Source organism: Nymphaea colorata, chromosome 12 (assembly GCF_008831285.2).
Source record: "Nymphaea colorata isolate Beijing-Zhang1983 chromosome 12, ASM883128v2, whole genome shotgun sequence".
Lineage (NCBI taxonomy): Eukaryota > Viridiplantae > Streptophyta > Magnoliopsida > Nymphaeales > Nymphaeaceae > Nymphaea > Nymphaea colorata.
The window spans coordinates 9,979,244-10,002,935 of NC_045149.1; the positions used below are offsets into that span (position 1 = coordinate 9,979,244).

The window sequence follows — 23,692 nt, forward strand, 5'->3', positions numbered from 1 at the left end:
TTTGTTGTTATCCTCATAATTTCGATTGAAATGAGGAGGCCTATAGGTTTTCATATGAGCACCGGGACTTGAGGTGGCAAGAACACTTTTATTCTTAACAATTTCATTCTTCTCTCTAGAAAAGTTAAGTTTATTCTCTTCCATTTGAAGCTCTGGTATAGTCTCATTCATGGATGGCACTTTATATCTATGAAGTAAAGAAGATTTAACCTTATCGTATTCCTATCTAAGACCAAGAATAAATTTTTAAATTTCTCCCTTTGAATTGGTTTTTCTCTTAGCACTATGTTGCTTGGATCAAATCATTTGGGTTCAAATGAGGCTGGTTCATTTCATAATTGTTCCATTTCTCATAATTGTTCGATTTCTTCAATATACTCCTTAAGAGATTTATCTTCTTGTTGGAGACATGCAATATTCATTTGATGGTTGCACATGTAAGTTGCATTCTTTATAGTATGGGTTTTCCTGAGGAATTCTCAAGTTTCATGAGCAAAGTTATGTTTAGATATTTGACTCACAATTGTAATATCAACACAAGCAATAATCCATGTAATGATTTTGTGGTGTCGTATCTTTCATTCTTCTCATTTTTTCACATATTCATTCACAACCTTATCTTTTTTTATTTCATCTAGTTCATGGGTTTTTCCATCTATGGCTTTGGTTAAGACTAATTGCGGCTCACTTTCAGACCCATCAACAAGTCCCCACAATCTTTTACTTCTAATGAAGTGTTCCATAGTTCTTGCTTATTGAACATAATTAGATGAAGTAAGCTTAAGGAGAGGAATGGAAGTAGTTCTTTCATCTATGATGTGTACCATGTATAAATGTAGTTAAGTTGTTGAGGTAGCACTAAGATGAAATCAGCCACAAAAACAGCAACAAGAGAGCTTGAGGCAGTAGCCAAACAGTTCACGAAATCAGCCACAAAATTTAGCAAGATAGAAGCTTGTGACAGCACCAAAAATAGCGACAAAAGTCAGCAAGATATCCACGAAAAACAGATACCAAAATCAGCAAGAAGACAGCTCCTCTTTGGGAAAAAAAACAACCAATACTTCCATCAGACAGTGCGCAATTATGAATACGCAGCAAGGACTGATTTTTCAAGACTATGAAAATCGTCAAATGAAGAGTCAAACCACTCCTCTAATACCATGTAAATCAAGCCTGAACTTGATGATAAAAACACTTCAAGAGTCACACTCTTGAAGATAACAGCCACTCCAAGAAATCACACACAGAAACTTCAAACTAAAGGTGACAAACTTGTATTCAGTCTCAAATAACATACAAAATCAGGCCTTAAAGCCCATACTAAGCAAAGGACCCAAGTCCATTATTTATAGAAGAAAGAAAGAAAGAAGGAAAAAAAAGAGCTAGCCATTGGGCAGCTCCAATGGCTAGATTTCTAGTAACATAGACTTTATTTCTTTCAATATCATAACATCTATAACCCTTTTCTATTTCCGAGTATCTAACAAACACACAATTAATGGCATTTGAGGAAAGTTCATCTCTTTGTCACTTAAAACATTACATTTGCAGCCAAAAACTTTTAGTTATTATAATTTAGCTTAATATTCGATAATCTTTCAAATGGAGAGATATGTTTCAAGATTTTGGTAGGCATTATATGAATCAAGTAGGTTGACGTTAGAACAGCTTCAACCCAAAAATTTTTAGGAACATTTTTTGATAAAAGTTCTCTTGCGATTTCAATAATGTGTCTATATTTTTGTTCAGCAACTCCATTTTGTTGTGGAGTCTTTGGGCAGGATTTTTAATGTACGATGTCGTTGTCTTTTAGGAATTGTTTAAATTTGTTGACGGATCTTGATGTATGGGTCCGGGTCTAGACCCGATCCATTGTGTCCTAGTTTGGGCATACTTATACCATTGTAAACCCTAATCTTGTAAGTAAATGAAGTTTCTAAGAGAGAGAGAGTCTAGCGGCTAGTGGGCACCAGACCTCCTCACCCGTAGCTTTTTCCCTCTAGTTGAGGGTTTTCCACGTTACATCTGTGTTCGATCTTCGGTTCTTGTGTGTCTATTATTTCTACATGGTATCAGAGCCAACCAGCTTGGAAAATTTTTTTTTAGGGTTGTGAATTTCCAACCCTGAACTACTTGCTGTTGCTGCCGCCACTGCTCCTCCGCTGCCGCCCGGCTGCATCGTCTGAGACCCTCTACGTCGCCCGTATCTGCCGCTGCCCTCTGCTCCTCTACCGCCGCTGCCCTCTGCCGCTCGTGCCCTAGTTGTGTCGTCGTTTTGCTCCAGCGCCATCGTTGTTTTTTCCCAGCACCGTTGATCGCTCCAGCGTCACCCGACCAGGCTCCAGCACTGTCCGACCAGATCCCAGCGTCTCTGCATCATCTACTGCCCTTTGAGTCGCCCGACTTGATCCTTGCTATCGGTGACTCTCAGGTGTGCCATTCTCAGGGGTTGCCACTGTTGTGTGCCTCTGTTAGTCGGCCGTTTTTAGTTGATGGTCATGGCCGACTCGTCTTCCTCCTCCACAGTCCATATCGATCAGCCTGATGTTGGGACCGTGAGAACTGATAATGTACCGGTTCAAGTTACCACCATTCGACTTACCAAGAAAAATTATCTACGATGGTCTGCTGCAATTACTATGGGGATCGCTGGTCGAGGGCGAATTGCCTATGTGAATGGGAGAAAGGTCGAACCTGTTGTGGATAGTATGGCTTGGGATACATGGTTTCTTGAGGACAACAAGGTAAAAACTTGCATTGTTAATTCGGTGTCTTCGGATATTCAACCCCTCATTCTTCGTAAGAAGACTGCGAGGGATACGTGGATTAGTTTGGAACAGATGTATGGTCAAAAGAAAAGAAAAGTTCGTGTGTATCAACTAATGAAGGATGTGTATGCCCTGCGACAAGGGGATCTCTCGGTCACTGATTTCTACGCAGCATTAAAATCTAAGTGGGAGGACTTTGACTACCATTCTGATGTTACATAGAGTTGTGCCCAAGACCAGATGCAGAATATGGCCAAGGAGTGGGAGAATAGGGTATTCCTTTTCTTAGCTGGACTGAACGATGAATTCAAGAATATAAGGAGTCGGATTCTTAACTCTGAGGAATCATTCAGTATTGAAGATGTTTATTCTCGTGTTGAAGCTGAAAAGCAGAGGAGGCTGGTCATAAGTGGGAGAAAGGGGGATCTCATGTCTCACAATGAACGGTCTGCCTTCGTTAGCCGTGCCTCTGTGGGAACTACCCGTTCTTCCCGTAAATGTACACACTACAAAAAACTTGGTCATACTATGGACTTTTGTTGGGACCTGCATCCAGAGATTAAGAATAGTAGGGGGAGGTCTTCTGGTGGGAAGAAGCCTGTTTCGAATGCAACAAATCCTAGTGATACTAAAGTTTCTATTTCTGCAGAACAGATTCGTGAGCTGCGAGCATATTTGAGCCAGATTGATGTTGGTCAGGTAGACACGTCAGATGAGGTGAAGGTCAATCAGGCACTGGCTGTTTCAGGTGAACAAGGTACTTCTTGCATGGGAGAGTGGATTGTTGATAGCGGTGCCGCTCATCACATGACTGGCAAACCCAAACTCTTTCATGACTACAAGCTATCATCGGGAAAGGAACGTGTGTCCCTTGCCGATGGCTCCTTTACCTCTGTGGCAGGGAAAGGGAGTCTTTCTTTGTTGAATAATTTTTTAGTGCATGGTGCCTTGCATGTTCCCCATCTTCCCTTAAATCTTTTATCTGTTAGCAAGATTACCAAGGAACTCAACTGTGAACTTATATTTTCTGAAAACCGTTGTGTTTTGCAGGACTTGGTGACAGGGAAGAAGATTGGGATTGGTTTGGTGTCTGATGGATTATATCGGCTTCCTATACGCGTTGCCACAGCCCTTATGTCAGCAGTCAGCAGGACAGAGAAGAAGAAGGAAGAGTGTCGTCAATTATTTTTGTATTGGCATGAACGCCTTGGTCATCTCCCTTTTGGGATTTTGAAACAATTGTTCCCTGAATTATGTTCCAGTTTAAACATTTTCATGTTATCTTGTGATGTGTGTCAGTTTGCGAAGCATGTTAGAGCTTCGTATCCAATTTCAAATAGTCGTGCTAATAAAGCTTTCTCCTTCATTCATTTTAATGTGTGGGGGCCTTCAGGCATTCATTCTCGTGGTGGTTTTCAGTACTTTATGACTTTCATAGATGACTATTCAAGGTGTACTTTTGTTTATATGTTGAAAGACCGTAGCGAAGTGCCTCATATTATAGAAACCTTCATCCTCCTAGTGGAAAACCAGTATGGTGAGTCTGTCAAGACATTTCGGTCTGATAATGCTCGTGAGTATATGTGTTTCACTGTCGAGGAATTCCTTCAAAAGAGGGGGATTGTTCATGAGACATCATATAGTTATACACCTCCTCAAAATGGAGTTGCTGAGAGAAAAAACCGTCAGTTACTAAATGTCACCAGAGCTTTACTATTCCAAAGGAATCTTCCAAAATATTATTGGGGAGATGCAGTCATCACTAGTGCCTATTTGATTAATCGTATGCCTAGTCGAGTGCTAAATGGTCGTACACCCTACTCCATGCTTCCAGGGAGTAGCCAACCTTTTCACCTCCCTCCTCGGGTCTTTGGATGTGTGTGTTTCATTCATAATCACAGCCCGAATGTGAAAAAACTTGACCCCAAATCAATTAAGGGAATATTTCTTGGGTATTCTCCTACTCAAAAGGGGTATAAATGTCTAGATCCCATCACTGGTCGAGTTCACATTACCAAGGATGTCACATTCTTGAAACATGTCTCTTATTTTGGTGAGAATTCTCTTCAGGGGGAGAAGTCAATGTCTAAGGAAGAGTATTCTCCAAGTTAGGAAATTCAGTTTCCAGATTTTCTGGATTACAGGCGCGAAGAGAATCCATTTGTCGAAGTGCTTGGAAAAAAGATAGGACGTCTATTGAGGTACATGAACAGGGAAAGGAGGGAGAGTTATATGGAGACAGAAAAAGAATGCAATCATCTGATTGGGCAGGTGTATTCTAGGAGAAGAGTTTGTACTGACAAGGTGATTGATGGTAAGAAGTCCACTCTGAATCCCAATCCTACTTCTTCCTTGGATGACCCAAGTCATGCTCAAAAGCAACCTGTTGAGAGAGAAAGTCAGACAGAAAATGAAAAGGATGATCTTCCCATTGCCCTGAGAAATGGTGTCAGGTCATGTACCCAACACCCTATTGGTAACTTTGTATCTTATTCTAGATTGAGCACTGACTACAAATGTTTTGTATCCTCCTTGTCTATGGTTGTGTATCCTGGTGGCCCGTCTAGATCTCTTCGCCGGTGCACTCACTGCAAGAAGACAGGTCACACCGTGGATTATTGCTGGGATCTTCATCCAGAAAAGAAGGGAAACAAAGGGAGATCTTCGATTGGGAGAACGGCTGTGTCTGAGGTGCAAGCATCCAGTGGAGAAAAAGTCTTCATTTCTGCTGACCAGCTTCGTGAACTAAGGGCTTATTTGGGCAGGATCGATGTCAACAAGATTGAGACCTCAGAGGGAACTACAGCTAATCATGCTCTTGCAGTTATTGGCAATCAAGGTAACTCTTCTGTGGGGGAATGGATTGTCAATAGTGGTGCTACTCATCACATGACAGGTAATCCAAAATTGTTTCATGAGTATAAGTTGTCCTCGGGAAAGGAACGTGTTTCTCTTGCAGATGGTTCCTCTACCTGTGTGGCAGGCGAAGGCACTCTGTCCTTGTTGGACAAATTTCATGTGCAGGGCGCTTTACATGTTCCTCAGTTTCCTTTAAATCTCTTGTCAGTCAGTAGACTTACTAAAGAATTGAATTGTGAACTTATATTCTCTGCCGATCGTTGTGTTTTGCAGGACTTGGTGACAGGGAAGAGGATTGGGATTGGTTTAGCTTCTGATGGATTATATCGTCTTCCCATACGTGTGGCTACTGCTCTGTTGACAGCGATCCGCAAGACAGATAAGAGAAGAGAAGATTGTCTTCAGTCTTTTATGTACTGGCATGAACGTTTTGGGCATTTACCTTTTGGGATTTTGAAACATTTGTTTCCATACTTGTGTTCCTCCTTTGATTTGTCTTCCATTTCTTGTGATGTTTGTCAGTTTGCCAAACATGTGAGGGCTTCGTACCCTCTTTCTTCTAGTTGTGTTAATGAAGCTTTTTCCCTGATTCACTCTGATGTATGAGGACCTTCGGGCATTCATACCCGTCAAGGTTTCCAGTATTTTATCACTTTCATTGATGATTTCTCTCGTGCTACATTTATATACTTGTTAAAAGACCGCAGTGAGGTTCCTCGCATCATCGAGACATTTATTCTTCTTGTGCATACCCAATATGGTGCGAATGTTAAAACTTTCAGGTCCGATAATGCCCGTGAGTACATGTGTCAGCCTGTTGAGGAGTTTCTTAGACAACGGGGGATTGTTCACGAGACATCTTATAGTTACAACCCCCCCCCCCCTCAAAATGGGGAGCTGAAAGGAAAAATAGTCAACTTCTTAATGTCACCAGGGCTCTTTTGTTTCAGAGAAATCTTCCTAAACACTATTGGGGTGATGCAGTTCTTACTAGTGCCTATCTTATTAACCGCATGCCCAGTCTTGTTTTGAATGGTAGGACTCCCCACTCGTTGCTTCCTGGCAGTCGTCCACCATTTCCTCTTCCTCCTCGTGTTTTTGGTTGTGTATGTTTTATCCATGATCACAGTCCAAATGTCAAGAAACTTGATCCTAGGTCTATCAAAGATGTCTTTGTTGGATACTCCCCTACGCAAAAAGGATACAAATGTATTGATCCTATTACTGGTCGAGTTTATGTTACGAGAGACGTTACCTTCTTGGAACATGCCTCTTACTTTGGTGTAAATCCTCTTCAGGGGGAGCAGTCTGTGGGCAGGGAAGAGTATTCTCAGAGACAGGAACTTCAGTTTATAGATTTTTTGGACTACAAGAAAGCAGAATCACTTAATACTGTTGATGTGCCTGTGAAGGAGGAAAGGTGTGACAATAGCATTGAGAAGGAAGGCCCTCAGTTGTTTGGACAGTTCTACTCTAGACGGGGTACTCGGACAGAAGGAGTGGTTATATCCCTAGCTGTGATGAAGGAGTGGAAGATGTATCAACTGGATGTTAAGAATGCATTCCTCAATGGTGACCTCGAAGAATAAGTATATATGCATATGCCTCCAGGATATGAAGAACCAGAAAAGTGTTGTAAGCTGAAAAAGGCCTTGTATGGCCTTAAGCAATCGCCCAGAGCGTGGTTTGAACGACTGAGAAGAGTGATGATACGTCATGGATACAAACAAGGAAATGGAGATCACACTCTGTTTGTGAAGAAGAAGGAGAGCAGGGTTACTCTTCTGCTCGTCTACGTAGATGACATGATTGTTACTGGAGATGATGAGGAGGAGATTATCAAGCTGAAAGGGTTACTGGCTACAGAATTCGACCTCAAAGATCTTGGCAAGCTAAGGTATTTTCTTGGTATGGAGGTTGCTAGGTCTAGTACTGGTCTTGTACTAAACCAAAGGAAATACACATTAGATCTGCTGGAAGAAACTGGTAAATTGGGATGTAGACCTACTCCTACCCCTTTTGACACTGGGCACAAGTTGAGTCTTAAAGATGGAGAGCCTCTCTGTGAAGAAGACAAGGGAAGATATCAACGTTTGGTTGGGAAGCTGATTTATCTTACCCTCACGAGACCTGATATCACCTTTGCGGTGAATGTTTTGAGTCAATTCATGGATGCACCAACCGATGCACATCTGAAGGCTGTGGACAGAGTGCTATGCTACCTGAAGAAAAATCCTGGCAAGGGACTCCTGTATGTGAAACAAGAGACTGTGGAAATCGAGGGCTATTCTGATGCGGATTGGGCAGGTTGTGGTGATACCAGACGATCCACTACAGGGTATTGTGTCTACTTGGGAGGAAACCTTGTTGTATGGAGAAGCAAGAGACAGGATGTTTGCTCTAGATCCAGTGCAGAGGCAGAATATAGGGCAGTTGCTATGGGAGTGTCAGAGTTATTATGGTTGAAGATATTGTTGACTGACATTGGAATATAGATTGAAGGACCTATGAAGATGTACTGTGATAACAAGTCTGCAATCAACTTAGCCAACAATCCTGTTCTTCACGACAGAACAAAGCATGTTGAAATTGATCGTCACTTCATTCGGGAAAGAATTGATGCGAAAGAGTTGATCTTACCTTACATGAAGTCTGAAGACCAAACTGCTGATGTTCTGACGAAAGCTCTTCCTTCAGCTTCATTTGAGAGGAATGTATCCAAGTTGGGCATGTTTGATATGTATGCCCAACTTGAGGGGGAGTGTTGATAGATTGTGTGTTTCGGGTCCGGATCCATACTCGACCCCCCTTGTAGCCCGTTTTGGGCTCTACTTAAGTCATGTAACCCTAATCCTTAAGTGTTAATGATAATCTTAAGAGAGAGAGAGTCTGGCTGCTAGTGGGCACCAACTCCTCCTCATTCGTGGTTTTTTCTCCCTCGTGTTGAGGGTTTTCCACGTTACATCGTGATCATTGTTTCTCTTCCTCTTCTTCTTGTTCGTATTTCTACACACAGCATATATAATATCTGGTCTAGTAAATGTAAGATATTGAAGTGCCCCAACAATACTTCGATATTGCGTAGGATCTTCATATAACTCCCCATCTTGAGCACTTAGTCTTTGATTTAGAACACTAGGAGTTCCAACATGCTTACAATCAGACATACCTGACTTTTTCAGCAGATCCAACGTGTATTTCTATTGTGTCAATGTGAGGCGATTATTGTGCCTATCAATCTTCACTCCAAGAAAGAATCGTAAATCACCAAGCTCTTTCATTTTGAAGTTTTGCATCATCAAAACTTTAGCTTCTTCTATGTGTTTTTCTGAATTGCCTGTGATAACAATATCATCAACATAAAGTAAATATGTTTTCCTTTCGATAAATGAAAAGAGAGTGATCTAGAGGACATCTCCGAAAACCACATTCTTGAATCTTGCAAGAGAAACTGTCAAACCACGAACGTGAGGCCTGTTTAAGTCCATAAATAGATTTTCTTAGTTTGCAAACCCATGCATGAGAGTCTCCTTTCGTGTATCCTGGAGGTTGTTCCATATATACTTCCTCCCTTAAATCACCATGAAGAAAAGCATGCTTCACGTCCATTTGATGTAGTCTCCATCCATATTCAACTGCCAATGATATAATCACACGAATTGTTCCCATTTTGATCATAGGGCCGAATGTCTCATCATAATCTTCTCCATATTGTTGTGTAAACCCTTTTGCTACTAACCTTGCTTTGTGTCTTTCTATGCTGCCGTCAGGTTTGTATTTAATTTTGTATACCCATTTGGAGCCCACTACGTTCTTTTCGTGTGGCCTCGGAACGACCTCCCATGTTCCACATTCATGCAAGGCATCCATTTCTTCTTTCATAGCCTTTCTCCAATGATGTGATTTTGATGCTTGATCAAATGAAGTAGGTTCTTCCTCCTTGCCAACTTTTGCCATGAATAACTGAAAATCAAGTGATAAAGAATCATAGCTAACCCACCTGTGAATGGGATGACGAATGCGTTGGGATCAGTCCTTTCAATGACTCTTTTCATATTCATTTCATGTTGGAGAAGTTTACCTTGTAGTTCGTTGAAGGAAGGCAGAACAGGAAGGACCTCAAGAGCTGTAATAAAAGCATGATAATCATGCCCAAGTCCATTCAAGGTTTGCTGCACCTTTTCCTTATCAGAAATGTTATTCCCTTGCACCTTTTCCTTATCAGAAATGTTATTCCCTGAGGCAGCAAGTTGGTCTGCGACGGCCTTAATACGCCCCAAATAATCCATGATAGACGTTGAACCTTTGCTCAAATTCTTTCTTTAAGTACATAATTCGAGCTTCTGATATTTGGGAAAAGGTATCAGCAAGGGTTTCCCATAATTCTTCTGCAGTACAATCATCAGAAACTGAAAGTAACACTTGTTGAGATAAAGTGGACAAAATATACGTAACCAGACTTTGATCACGTCTCATCCACATAGCATGTTCAGGATTGTTGTCTTCATGAACAGCAATAACTTCTCCTGCCTCATTTTTTATTTCCTGTAATACGGATATTGGTGGAGCCTTTGTTGAACCATCGAGATGTCCAAAGAGGCCTTGACTTCTTATGAAAGGCATGATTTGCCTTTTCCAGATCAGATAATTCTCATGGTTGAGTTTTTCGGTAATAAGGTGAGAAAGAAAACTTGAGGACATGCTAGAATGCGAAAGGTTTTCCATGACAACAGAAAGGAATGGTATATAGGTAGAAGATGAGAGGGAAAGAAGACACGATATAACAAGATGTGTCCTTGGGTAAGCAAGAAGAAAAAGGAACAAGAATTGCGCAAGAGAAAAGTAAATTCAGGATAGAGACAAGATGAGAAAAGAGTTCTAACCAGATCAGACCTGTTTGGGCATTTCGTTTGGTAGAGATAACGTAACCTGGCGCTCTGATACCATGATAGAAATCTAGCACCAATATCTGTAACCAGAAAACAGCACTCACGCAGGAAGATAGAGATAGAGAGAGAGAGAGAGAGAGAGAGAGAGAGAGAGAGAGAGAGAGAGAGAGAGGGAGAGAGAGAATGAAAACAAGAAGAAACTAAGGAGAAGAAGCCGTAGCCAAAATGGTTTGCACGGCCTCTATTTATAATCCCATTTCCAGAATTCTAAGAGTCTCCAATCGTAGAATCCTAGGAGATTTCACAAGCTCCAAGGACATTAATTACATCATAGAAACCTAAGAGACTTCACATATTACAAGGATATTAACTATAACATAGAATCCTAGGAGACTTCCCATGGATATTAACTACAACATAGAATCCTAGGAGACTCTTCACATGTTACAAGGACATTAAATATCTTAACACATTCTGCAAGGAGGTGGAATCCTAAGAGACTCCTCTTCAACGTGCTGGTGAAGGATTTATATTTTAACAGTGACCTACAAGTGCAACCTTCAAATGAAGGTTGCAAGTCTCCAACAAGGAGATAAATTTATTAAAAAGTATGTTGGTGAGATGGAACAATTATGAGATGAACTAGCCTTATTTGAACCCAAATGGTTTGATTCAAGAGACATAGTACTAAGAGAAAAACAAATTCAAAGGGAAAAATTTTATAAATTTATTCTTAGTCTTAGATCGGAATATGATGGGGTCAAAACTTCTTTCCTTTACAGACATAAAGTGGTCATCTATAAATGAGACTATAGCGGAGCTTCAAATGGAAGAGAATAGACTTAACTTTCTAGAGAGAAGAATGAAAGTGTTCTTTTCATTGCAGAAAAGAATGACATACTAAACCTAGGTGTCCTAAATTGAAGGAATTCGATAAAAAGACAAGTGTGACTGGGACAATGCATGAAAAAAATAATCACTTCGACCTGGACAAGCTTGTAAGTGCTCTCCAACCGAAGCTCATTGATGTTTTTCAACCGCTTTTCAAAGGAGAAGCTTCTCCAATTTCCGAAGCAACGATGGCATTTAAATCATCAAGTAAGTACTCTTGGATACTTGATTCCAGAGCTTCATTTCATATGACCCCTTGTAGTTCGCTACTTACCGAATGCACTAAGGAAGAATCATGCCCTTTTGTTAAAACCACTGATGGAACTCCTTTTGAAATCAAATGTATTGAGAATATTGATCAAAATTTTAATTCAAAAGTTTTCAAAAAAAACCAAAAAAGTTAGATTTATTCCCAAACTTAACTTAAATCTCTTGTCGGTTTCTCAAATAACCAATCATGAATATGATATTGTCTTCTCACAAAATAAATTTTTGATATAGGACCATCTTTCCAAGAAGACGATTGGGAAAGGTTCTAGGAAAAATGATCTCTACTATGTTGATTATTTGGATCTTTTCAACCCTACTTGCAACATTGTCAATATAAGTGACATTCAAATTTGGCATCAAAGACTTGGACATTCAAGTTCAGAAAAAAAGTCTTGTATCCCTTTTTTGGAGGAAAAATGTAAAGAAACGATTTTTTGTGATGATTGTATTAAAGCTAAAATTAAGGTTGGACCATCTTTCCAAGAAGACGATTGGGAAAGGTTCTAGGAAAAATGATCTCTACTATGTTGATTATTTGGATCTTTTCAACCCTACTTGCAACATTGTCAAGATAAGTGACATTCAAATTTGGCATCAAAAACTTGGACATTCAAGTTGAAAAAAAAAGTCTTGTATCCCTTTTTTGCTGGAAAATTGTAAAGAAACAATTTTTTGTGATGATTGTATTAAAGCTAAAATTAAGGCTTTACCTTTTGGCAATAGGAACTTTATTGCAAAAGCACCTTTTGAATTAGTGCATTCGGATGTATAGAAACCTGCTCCTATTATGTGTAAAGGTTTAGACATCATGTAAGTACACATATATGTATTTTATATGCACTGTCATTAGGTCTGGGCGTCGGGCCGGCCCGGTTGGGCCCAGGCCTGGGCCAGGGAAAACCTGGCCTGGGCCCGATAGGGCGGCCCGGCCGGGCCCGGCCCGACTCCCGCCCTCGGGAGGTCGGGCGGCCTCCGGCGCTCGCTCCCCTCCCTCTCTCTTCTCGTCTCCCTCTCCCTCTCCCTCTCTGCTCCCTCTCCCTTTGCTCCCTCTCCCTCTCTGCTCCCTCTCCCTCTCTGCCTCCGTCCCCCGCTCGCTCCCCTCCCTCTCCGCTCCCCCTCTCCCTCTCTGCTCCCTCTCCCTTCCCGTCTCCCTCTCCGCCTCTGTCCCCCGCTCGCTCCCCTCACTCTCTGCTCCCCCTCTCCCAGTCTCCCTCTCCCTCCTCCTCTCCCTCTCCGCTCTCCCTCCTCCTCTCCCTCTCCGGCTCTCCCTTCCTGTCTCGTCTCCCTCTTCGTGGCGGGCCGGGCCGGGCCTGACTTTTGGTGGCCCGGCCCGGCCCGACAATATTATCGGGCCGGGTCTTCGCGGGCCGGGCCAACCCGATGCCCACCCCTAACTGTCATACATCAAATACTTTTAGTAGTTTGATGTATGATTTGTACATATATATATATATATATATATATATATATATATATATATATATATATGCATAGGTTTTTTATGTATTTATTTTCTGTTCTCTATTCTCATATTTCTTTGTATTTTTCTATCTTTTTCTTTTTCTGTTTTTGATCAGCTAGGAGAGCTAGTTGTTGGCTGCTCCCAACGGCTAGATTTCTAGCTGTTGGAAGCAGTCCCAGCAGCTAGTTTCTTGAACCTCTTTTCTTTCTTTTTCTTCCATAAATATGGGACTTGGGTCCCCTACTTGGAGTAGGCTTTTAGGCCTGTTTTTATATACCATTTGAGATTCTATACAAGTTCTTTTCACCTCTAGTTTAAGGTTTCTCCTTGTCTGACTTCTTGGAGTGGCTGGTATCTTCAAGAGTGTAACTCTTGAAGTGTTTATACCATCAAATTTGGGTCTGGTTTTCACACATAACCTAATGCACCAATTCAAAAGGCATTTGGGCACTCAAAATTTTTATTATCAAAAGGTAACACCTTAATTTTTGTTTTGATACAAACATTACAACAAAAAGTCTTTTTTACAATGTTTTTTCAAGAAAAGAAGATGAGACATTTTCTCTAAATTTGAATGTCCAAGCCTTTGGTGCTAAGTTTGAATATCACATTTCTTGATGATATTGCATGAGGGTCTTAAAAAGTTAAAAAAATCAATGTAGCAGAGATCGTTTGTCCTTAAACCTTCCCCAATCGTCTTTTTGGATAAATGGTCTTGTATCAAACTTTTATATTCTGAGAAAAACTATATCAAAACCAAGGTCAGCTATTTGAGAAACGGATAATAAATTCAAGTTCAATTTAAGAATACATCTAACTTGGGGCACTTTTAAAACTTTGAATTCAAATGTTTGATCAAGATTTCCAATAAAGTCAATTTCAAGAGGAGCTCCATCAGCTGTTTTCACAAAGGAATATGAATTATTTTTTATGCATTCGATGAAAAGGGATCTACATGGAGTCATATGAAAAGATGCACCCAAATCAATAATCCAAGAAGATTTGATAAAGTAGACGCAATAGTAGCTCCCAAAGTTGAAGGTGTACTTCCTCCCTTTAGAAAAAGGCGGACCAACGATGGGATCAACCAAAAATCTGGCTGTCTTTCCATTGCCTAGACTCCACCTTGTGTTGAATGGCTTCAATGAGTTTTGGTTGGAGAGCACTTATAGGTTGATCAAGATGAAAGGCACTTGATTTTTTTTTTTCTCTTGGATGGGAGCAGCAACATTGCTTCTTTTGTCAACACTTCTTAACTTTGGACATTTGGGTTTAATATGTCTTTCTTCCTAACTGGTAACAAATAATCTTTTTCTTTCCTCCTTCATTTGATCAGTTGAAATGTAGAAGTGAATAAGGCTTCAAGTAGGCCCCCGGCCTAGATGTAGCAAGAACAATGCTAGTTTTTCTTCTATCAAAGTTTAGTCGATTCTCCTCCATTTGAAGTTCAGCAATAGCATCATTCCTAGATGGTGTTTTAGAACGATGAAGCAATGAAGTTTTAACACCATCAAATTTGGGTCTTAGACCAATGACAAACTTATAAAATTTATCACATTGGATTTGCTTTTCCCTTAAAAACAAGATCCTGTGCATCAACCCAATGTGGTTCAAATATGCTCAACTTATCCTACAATTGATTAATTTCAGCCACATAGTCTTTAATGGATCTATCTCCTTGTTGGAGATTGTGAATCTTGAGTTAAATATTATGCATATATGTCATGTCCCTCATAGTGTGAGTATTCTTTAAGTATTCTCATTAACTTTGAAATCTACCTACTAGTAGCATTGTCTACACAAGTCAATATCCATGTAATAATTTTGTGATGACCTACCTTCCATTCTTCTCACTTCTTATTATACTCAGCCACAACATTTTCCTTTTCTGTTCCATCCAATTCTTCAGTCTTTCTATCAACAACTTTGGTCAAGACTAATTGAGGTTCAATTTTCATCCCATCAACTAGTCCCCAAAGGTTTTTACTTTTTACTCTAGATGAAATGCTCCATAGTTCTAGCCCATTGGATATAGTTTGTTGATGTAAGCTTAGGAAAAGGAAGAGTGGAAACTTTTTCATCCACTGAATAAGGCCAACAAAGATAATCTACTTACAGTTTTAGAATTCCTTTGGAGAGATCTTTTACTTGGACAAATAAAGCTTGTTGGCCACGTGAAGAAGAAATGATCCCAGCAGCAAAAATAATCCACAGCCCCCAAGTGTAGGATATAAGAATTCAGGTCTGTGGAAGAAGCGTCCTTAATAGAAATATATCAAATTGAATTCCAGCAAAAATCTAACTACTATAGATGCAGTCTTCAGCAGGAAATAGACAGCAACTCGACAAAACCTTATCAATAGACAACTTGATCAGTACCAAGATAATCGATGTGTTGTTCCTCCAGCAGAACTTTATCAGCATTCAACATAAAAATCTCTCAAACAGGCATAGCTCTGATATCATGTAAACTTCAAAATGTTTTCCAAAACTAACTCAATACTCAGACTGAAATAACAGCTCAAAGGATATATTAGAGACTGAAGAGAATCAGGCGCAAAAGCCTTACAAAGCATGTGAATAGCCACCCTTTATATAGAGGGTGACTACACAAGAAGCCCTAGAACTAGACGTTGGACTAGTTCTAATGGCTAGAACTCTAGCCGTTGAGACTAGTCAACTCTCAGTCAGTCAAAAAAGTCAAAAAAAAAAAAAAACAGAAAATAAGAAACAAGGAAAATACATAAAGAAAAGCAAAATTTACATAAAGATCCTAAGTACCAGAATATATATATATATATATATATATATATATAAGACATACATCAGTTGACTAATATATGAAATACACACACGCACACACACATATATATATAACATATAAATCTGGACACATACATTAGAACAATGCTTACATCAGTTTTAGCTTGATTCATTAAAGTTGGCACGGTCTCATGTTTAACTCCTGGTCTTGGGGTCCAACACGTGATAACACGCATTAAAAACCTTAAGATGGCTTTGGTTCATGGACATTGTGTAGCAACCAATAATTGGACATTAACCAAAGCAAAACAATAAAAGAGGTCGGCAGTATAGCAGATACTAAAGTTTGCTTACCATTCAACGAACAGTTAGATGAAATGACACTGAAAGTGTTTGGACTGGATACTTTCGTACACAAAAAATCTTCTGGAACCATAATATATACATTTCTTTCTTGTGCAAAACGAATCAACATTGTTGCATCCTTGATTGAACCAGATTCTACAAGATTTGGAGGAACAGGCATTCCTAATGCATGCATAAACTGAAACGCCATCCTACCAATGAAGACCAGTACGTCGCATCTTGAAATGAGATATTGCAGAGCTTTTTTCTTCTCAGAAAGATTACCACCACCAATCTGTCAAATTTTAGAATGCAAATCCAATCTCATATTCTACAAGATGTAAGAAGAGTAGCCTAAATGAAAAAGAATGAAACTAAATGATGGATATTAGATACTTCATTCATGTTCATCAAAGCTAAGTTTGCAGCTTGTCATTCAATGCTAGAGAATAATAATAGAAAGTACATCGCAGAAGCAAGACAAGAGAAAGGAAAAAAATAACAGACATCCAAATGAACAAAATCCCACAAGAAATGTAAACTGTGAGTGAAGAAGGTAGGAGAACTAAATTCCACCCACATCAGTGTTTTCTTGAAAGTGATATGATCTTGATCATGTCTTCATCTATTGTTTCTACAACAATATCATTGAAAATCAAAAATATTTTTAAAGGCATGCATTTATATAAATTTGCATTAGGCCAATGAACGCATAACTACATAAGAGATGAAAACTAGCACTCTTGTGGCATCAAAGCCTCCTACCTCTTTCAGTAAGGGATACGCCTTACAGAAAAATTTAAAATAGTTATTAAAATGTTCAAATAAACCTTAAAAAAATGTAAAATATATTCAAATCTTTTTCTGAAATAATGCAAAAGCTGTGATGTTTTTATGTTACCATTTTTTTTAATATTCTAATTTTTTTCACTTTTTCTTTTTTCTTTATTTTCCCATTTTTCTCTTCACATTTGGGAGAAAAACAAAAATAGTTGTGGCAAGGAGCTAAATTGTTTTAAATGATTGGTTATCCAATTCAATCACCCATTATTAACTCAATTTGCTATCTTCTTCTAGAGAACCTATGCATTGGCCATAAGAGAAGTCTAGGATTATCCACTCTTGACCATCTGATATTGACCCATCTTGAGCCCCTTTCTGAAGGGCCTTATAGGTACAAAATTAGTATTTTGAAAAGAATGATTTATGGATGTTAAAAATGCTTTTTTAAATAGTGAATCAGATGAAAGAAGTTTATATGCATCCTCCTCCTAGGTTTGAAATGCCTAATGGCAAAGTACTTCTTTTAAAAAAGACCCTCTATGGTCTCAAACGGGCTCCTAAAGCATGGTATAGTAGATTTGAGAGTCATGAAAAAACAAAAGCTTAGATCATGCTACTCTGACACAACACTTTTTGCCAAAACACATATTATGGGGGAAGTTGTGATTTTACTTCTCTATGTAGACGATATGATCATAACTGGTACTGATAAGAAAGGGGTAAGTGACCTTAAAAAGTTTTTAAAAGAAGAATTTGATATGTCAAACTTGGGATATCTAGCCTATCTTCTTGGAATATTAGTGTGCTGTTCACAAGAAGGTATTTGTTATCATAGATGAAGTTTGTTGCAAAAATTGTAAACAGGTCTGGATTTATAGATGACAAGATTGTAGAAACACCTAAAGTTTTGGAGTAAAGATAAAAATTAATGACGAAGAACGTTGTGAAAATCCAACACTGTATCAACAACTTGCTGAGGCACTGTCATACTTAACCACCACTAGACCTAATATAGCTCATGTTGTACATGTTGCCAATCAATTTTAACATGTGTGCACCATTGTTCATATTGGAGATGTCATGAGAATTGTTTGGCATATAAAAAACACAATCAATAAGGGAGTCTTCTTGTCTTCATCCCTTCCCTAGAATTAATTGCTTACATTGATGTTAATTGGGTTGGAGACCCAAATGTCACTCCACTACTAGTTTTTGTGTTTTCATAGGTTCTTCGTTGATATCTTGGAGGTGTAAAAAACAACAGAAAATTTCACTATCATCCACTGAAGCATAACATCATGCCATGGCAACAACCACTACAGAGATTTTTTAGGTAAAAAATCTAATCAAGGATAGGGATATAATTATCAAAGAACAATACAAATTATGTTGTAACAACAAAAGGGCAATCTATATAGCAAGCAGTCATACGTTTTGTGAAAGAACTAGGCATATTGAAATGGATTGTCATTTTGTTCAAGAGAAGTTCTTTAGAAAAACTATTGAGCTGCCCTATGTTTCACCAAACTCATGTTGATTGGGATGGAGACCCCAATGTCACTCCACTACTGGTTTTTTTTGTTTTCTTAGGTTCTTCGTTGATCTCTTGGAGGTGTATAAAAAACAACAGAAAATTTCATTATCATCCACTGAAGCATAATATCATGCCATGGCAACAACCACTACAGAGATTTTTTGGCTAAAAAAATCTAATCAAGGATAGGGAAATAATTATCAAAGAACAATCCAAATTATGTTGTAACAGCAAAGGTGCAATCTATATAGCAAGCAGTCATACGTTTTGTGAAAGAACTAAGCATATTGAAATGGATTGTCATTATGTTCAAGAGAAGTTCTTTAGAAAAATTATTGAGCTGCCCTATGTTTCACCAAACTAATGTTGATTGGGATGGAGACCCCAATGTCACTCCACTACTGGTTTTTGTGTTTTCTTAGGCTCTTCGTTGATCTCTTGGAGGTGTAAAAAACAACAGAAAATTTCATTATCATCCACTGAAGCATAATATCATGCCATGGCAACAACCACTACAGAGATTTTTTGGCTAAAAAAATCTAATCAAGGATAGGGAAATAATTATCAAAGAACAATCCAAATTATGTTGTAACAACAAAAGTGCAATCTATATAGCAAGCAGTCATAATGAAAGAACTAAGCATATTGAAATGGATTGCCATTTTGTTCGAGAGAAGTTCTTTGGAAAAACTATTGAGCTGCCCTATGCTTCACCAAACTGATGTTGATTGGGATGGAGACCCCAATGTCACTCCACTACTGGTTTTAGTGTTTTCTTAGGTTCTTCGTTAATCTCTTGGAAGTGTAAAAAACAGAAAATTTCATTGTCATCCACTGAAGCATAATATCATGCCATGGCAACAACCACTACAGAGATTTTTTGGCTAAAAAAATCTAATCAAGGATAGGGAAATAATTATCAAAGAACAATCCAAATTATGTTGTAACAACAAAAATGCAATCTATATAACAAGCAGTCATACGTTTTGTAAAAGAACTAAGCATATTGAAATGGATTGCTCTTTTGTTTGAGAGAAGTTCTTTAGAAAAACTATTGAGCTGCCCTATGTTTCACCAAACTGATGTTGATTAGGATGGAGACCCCAATGTCACTCTACTACTGGTTTTTGTGTTTTCTTAGGTTCTTCGTTGATCTCTTGGAGGTGTAAAAACCAACAAAAAAATCCATTATCATCCACTGAAGCATAATATCATGCCATGGCAACAACTACTATAGAGATTTTTTGGCTAAAAAGTCTAATCAAGGATAAGGAAATAATTATCAAAGAAAAATCCAAATTATGTTGTAACAACAAAAGTGCAATCTATATAGCAAGCAGTCATATGTTTTGTGAAAGAACTAAGCATATCGAAATGGATTGCCATTTTGTTCGAGAGAAGTTCTTTAGAAAAACTATTGAGCTGCCCTATGTTTCACCAAAATTTTCAACTTGCGGACTTCTTCACCAAAGGACTTGGAGCTCCACGTTTTTCCTTTCTTCTTAGCAAACTTTTGATGACCTCCCGTAAGATTAAGGAGGGGGTTACGATTAGGATGTATATATACTTCTGTTATATGTTTCATTTTCTTCATTTTCCTCATGTATTTTGTTTTTCTTTTTTTTGTAATTTTATTTTTACTGGTTGCAGCTGATATCTGAGTTGTGCTAGCCACTGGACTCTCCAACGGCTAGATTTCTAGGACTCCAATGGCTCTTCCTCCTCCTTCTTTAAATTATGTAACTAAATTCATTTGTGAAGGTTGCTTATTTGGAGCAGTTTGCTGAGATTAATAAAAGGCATTTCTGATTCAACTAGACTTTTTCTGTCAGTTATCTGCTGGATATATAGATTTGTATTTATATCTTGTTCTTGTTGAAAGAGATCTGTTGCATTTGGCCTGGGAAATATAGATTTTTATCTATCTCCGGTTTACTTACAAAATGAAAGCCAAGCACTAGGTTGACACAATCCGAGAAAACATAAAGCATGATGCTAAAAGAAAATGGGGAAAGTTCTCTACAAAGGCTGATAATAATGCCAGGGACATTGCACGTCTTTCTGCAGCTGAGCATTGTCAAAGGTGTATCATCTTTAGAAGTAGTTAGGAGATAGGAATTGCCATACAGGCCTCCTGCTTCACTCCATTTCGTTTTTCCCATCATCCAATAATTTGTTTTTGAAAAAACAAGTAACTATCAAGTAAAAATACAAGCAAATGAGTATAGTTTATAAATAAAACCACAAAATAATAACTAACAATGTGTTAGATTAGTTCTTTCTAATAAACAACTACAATTTTTATTTCTTGGTTATTTTGACTAATGGTTAAAGACAGTGCCATAAAGAAACAGTCAAGAATCTGGTCATACTAAGCAGATTCAACCGATCCAGCCAATCCAAACCCGAGTCCTTTTGGATTTTATTATATTTGGGTCAATACTTGACCCTTGACCAAGCCCTTGGCAAATTGGCAATCCAAGTCAACTCAAATGATTCCCAAGTCCATTTGCCAGGTTTGCCATCTAATAGGAATAGAGTTCCATAAATACACCAATATAACAGTCCACAAGATTAAACCTAGAAAAGTAATTATTTAAGTTCTCGGCTAAGTTAGTCATAATGAGTTCCACAAGTACTTAAAAATATCACACTCCTAAATGATTTTCTTTTCAAAAATTTCAAAAGTTAGTTGATTCAAAAGAGAAAACAGAAGGCAGGTAGAAAACACTTACGAGATGGTATTCTTTGATGAAAAATGCATGATCATTGTCAAGAAATCAGGTAAATGAGACTGCCAACAAACAATATGCAAAGCTAAACCACACCATCAAAGATACAGGTAATATGAAGATAGACCAAAACTTCTGCCAAATAAGAAGTGCAACATTTGGAACTGATAAAGTGCAAAGATATCCAGCTCTGTCTTGTACCATACAACTGCAATATATGGTCGGTGTGGTGGTTTCATCGCCTTCATTAATACAGATAGTTCTTCTTCAAAATGAAAACCAGCTATTGAGGCATAGGTGAAGCGTGCCACACCAACTGTTGATGCTAGTATCCTATGAGACTGGGATAAAGTATCATTCACAAAGATGTCAACACCCATTGACAGTCTTCTAGCAAAGGTGGAACAATTGGCAAATTCTTCTTTATGATTTTTAAGGTTCTGAATTAAAAGAATATCACCAGATCCCTGTCCATCCATTTGCAAATGAATGCCACCACAAATGCAGCTAGCCGCGGTGACTCTAAGTTGCAAAAGCTCAGATAAATAATCTGAAAAGAAAAGTTCCAAAATCATTTAGCCTTGATAAAATATGCAAATTGAAATCGTACATGAATAGGAATTATCTTTTCTATTGTACAATAATTGGCTTCCTTTATACAAATTTGAGCTTCAATTATTATGTCATATTTTGGTTTCCCACAAAGTATATATGCTTAGAAAGCAAGCAAATAACACACCAATAGGCGTTGCAACCAAGCAATTCCTAATTAGCTAATAGATTTACATATTTGCATGATGTGACTAACCTGCGGCAGATTCATCCGATAAAATCCTGGAACCTTCGTTGTGGTCCCAAGAACTGGTTAATATAACCTTGGCCCCAGCGCGATGTAAATAGTTGATTGTAAAGCAGGCTTTATCTGTTGGAAAGTTAGAAGCTTGTGATTCGTTCAACAGAATTCTGGAATCAAATCGTACCAACACGACTTTCCCATGAAGTTGCTCCTTCGGGAAATTTCTGAGCGTCTGTACTTGCAGGTTAGAGTAGCTTTCTTCAGCATTCCACACGTTATCCTAAAGTTTGACAAACAATGGGGGAGAAATTTTAGAGGTCAAAGCTGTTCAGGATTCCCAATACAAGATAGATCGTAGATACAGCAACCGGCCATTAAGGAAAGCAGAAAATTCTGTTCCAGAGAAAGACAAGTTAATTTTATATATGGACGAAGAAACGCATAGAAAAACCAAACTGCATGTTGATTGTTCTTGACATGAAATGCAAGCAAAAATACCAACATTTCCAAAAGGTTGCTTATCACAAGCTGGCAAACAATCGAGAAACAGAGGCGACCTAGACCCGTTCGAAACTTTTCTCCCCGAATTTTTTGTTTTAGTTAATTACTTTACCTTTTGATATTAAACATCAAATAAACAGATTCTATTTCAGATACAGTAGCACACTGGGTTGCGAGAAAAGGAGAACCTGAGGAGGGCATGATACCGCATTCTCCCATAGTTGCGCCCGCAGATGACGACGTGGAACGCCGAAGCGGCCGCAGCTGAGTCTCTGTGTCACTGTGTCAGTTGCCACAAAAAGGCGGAGGCTCCATTACAATCAGAAGAAACAGCAGAGGGAACCAAACATCGACATAGTCAAAGAAGCTAAGGATGGAAAGAAAGCTACAGGAGAAACACTGATACCTGGGAGCCGAGCACGAGACGACGCCTGAAATTTGCGAAGCCAGGCAATGGAACTCAACTGATGGTTCCCGTAAGACAAGAGCTCGGCCGCCATGAGAGATGAACTGGAAGGGAAAGCCAAAGGCCCTCGAGATTATCAGAAAGTAGATAGAAAATGGGCGCCACAAGCCACAAGGAGCTCAAACAAAGAAGAAGGAGAAACGAGTAGAGAGAGAGAGCCGGGAACCAGGAACCAGGTCCAACTTCGAACTCCTTTTATCTTCTGAAACGCTCGTTCCTCTTCCTCTGAGCTTCGTCCCGCCCCCATCGCCACCGTCCATCTTACATAATTTGACGGTGGTGGTGTTGTGACGCTTCCTAAGTCGTACGGACACAAGGGACGGCATGCAAAGCCAATTGAAGAAACGATACGTCTGACGAGACAATACCCGTAGAAACAAGTAATCATAAAATATACATATGTTTATTTTCAAAACTAATTATAATATCATTTAATTGATTACTATAAAAACATGCCCAAATTCCAAAAATTAAAAAGAAAACAAAGGACAAGAATTTGATACAAATTGTCTGCATAAATGTCTTTTAAATTTATATTTTTATTTACATTTTTATTTATTAAGTGGCATAGGCTAGTTGGTCAAATTAACGAGCCGATTTTGATTAAAGTCTAGTTATTAATTTGATTCT

General features: G+C 38.7%; 1 protein-coding gene across 6 annotated transcripts in view; it reads right to left on the reverse strand.

Annotated features, from left to right (window-relative positions):
* LOC116265740 (uncharacterized) overlaps nucleotides 1-23,245 on the reverse strand; it is a 49,346-nt gene extending 26,101 nt beyond the window's left edge. For 4 of the 6 annotated variants that reach the window (XR_004175178.2, XR_004175179.2, XM_031646584.2 and 1 more), the window contains exons 1-5: nucleotides 23,003-23,245; nucleotides 22,785-22,876; nucleotides 22,108-22,375; nucleotides 21,506-21,849; nucleotides 16,260-16,545 (exon numbers count right to left, since the gene is read on the reverse strand). Coding sequence is in view for 4 of the 6 variants with exons in the window: in XM_031646584.2 (XP_031502444.1) it covers nucleotides 16,260-16,545; nucleotides 21,506-21,849; nucleotides 22,108-22,375; nucleotides 22,785-22,876; nucleotides 23,003-23,096 (1,084 nt within the window). In the remaining 2 variants the exon portion in view is untranslated. The remainder of the gene's footprint in view (nucleotides 1-16,259; nucleotides 16,546-21,505; nucleotides 21,850-22,107; nucleotides 22,376-22,784; nucleotides 22,877-23,002) is intronic. The other 2 variants (XM_031646585.2, XM_050080775.1) reach the window with 2 other exon arrangements.
* Between the last annotated feature and the right edge of the window lie 447 nt (nucleotides 23,246-23,692).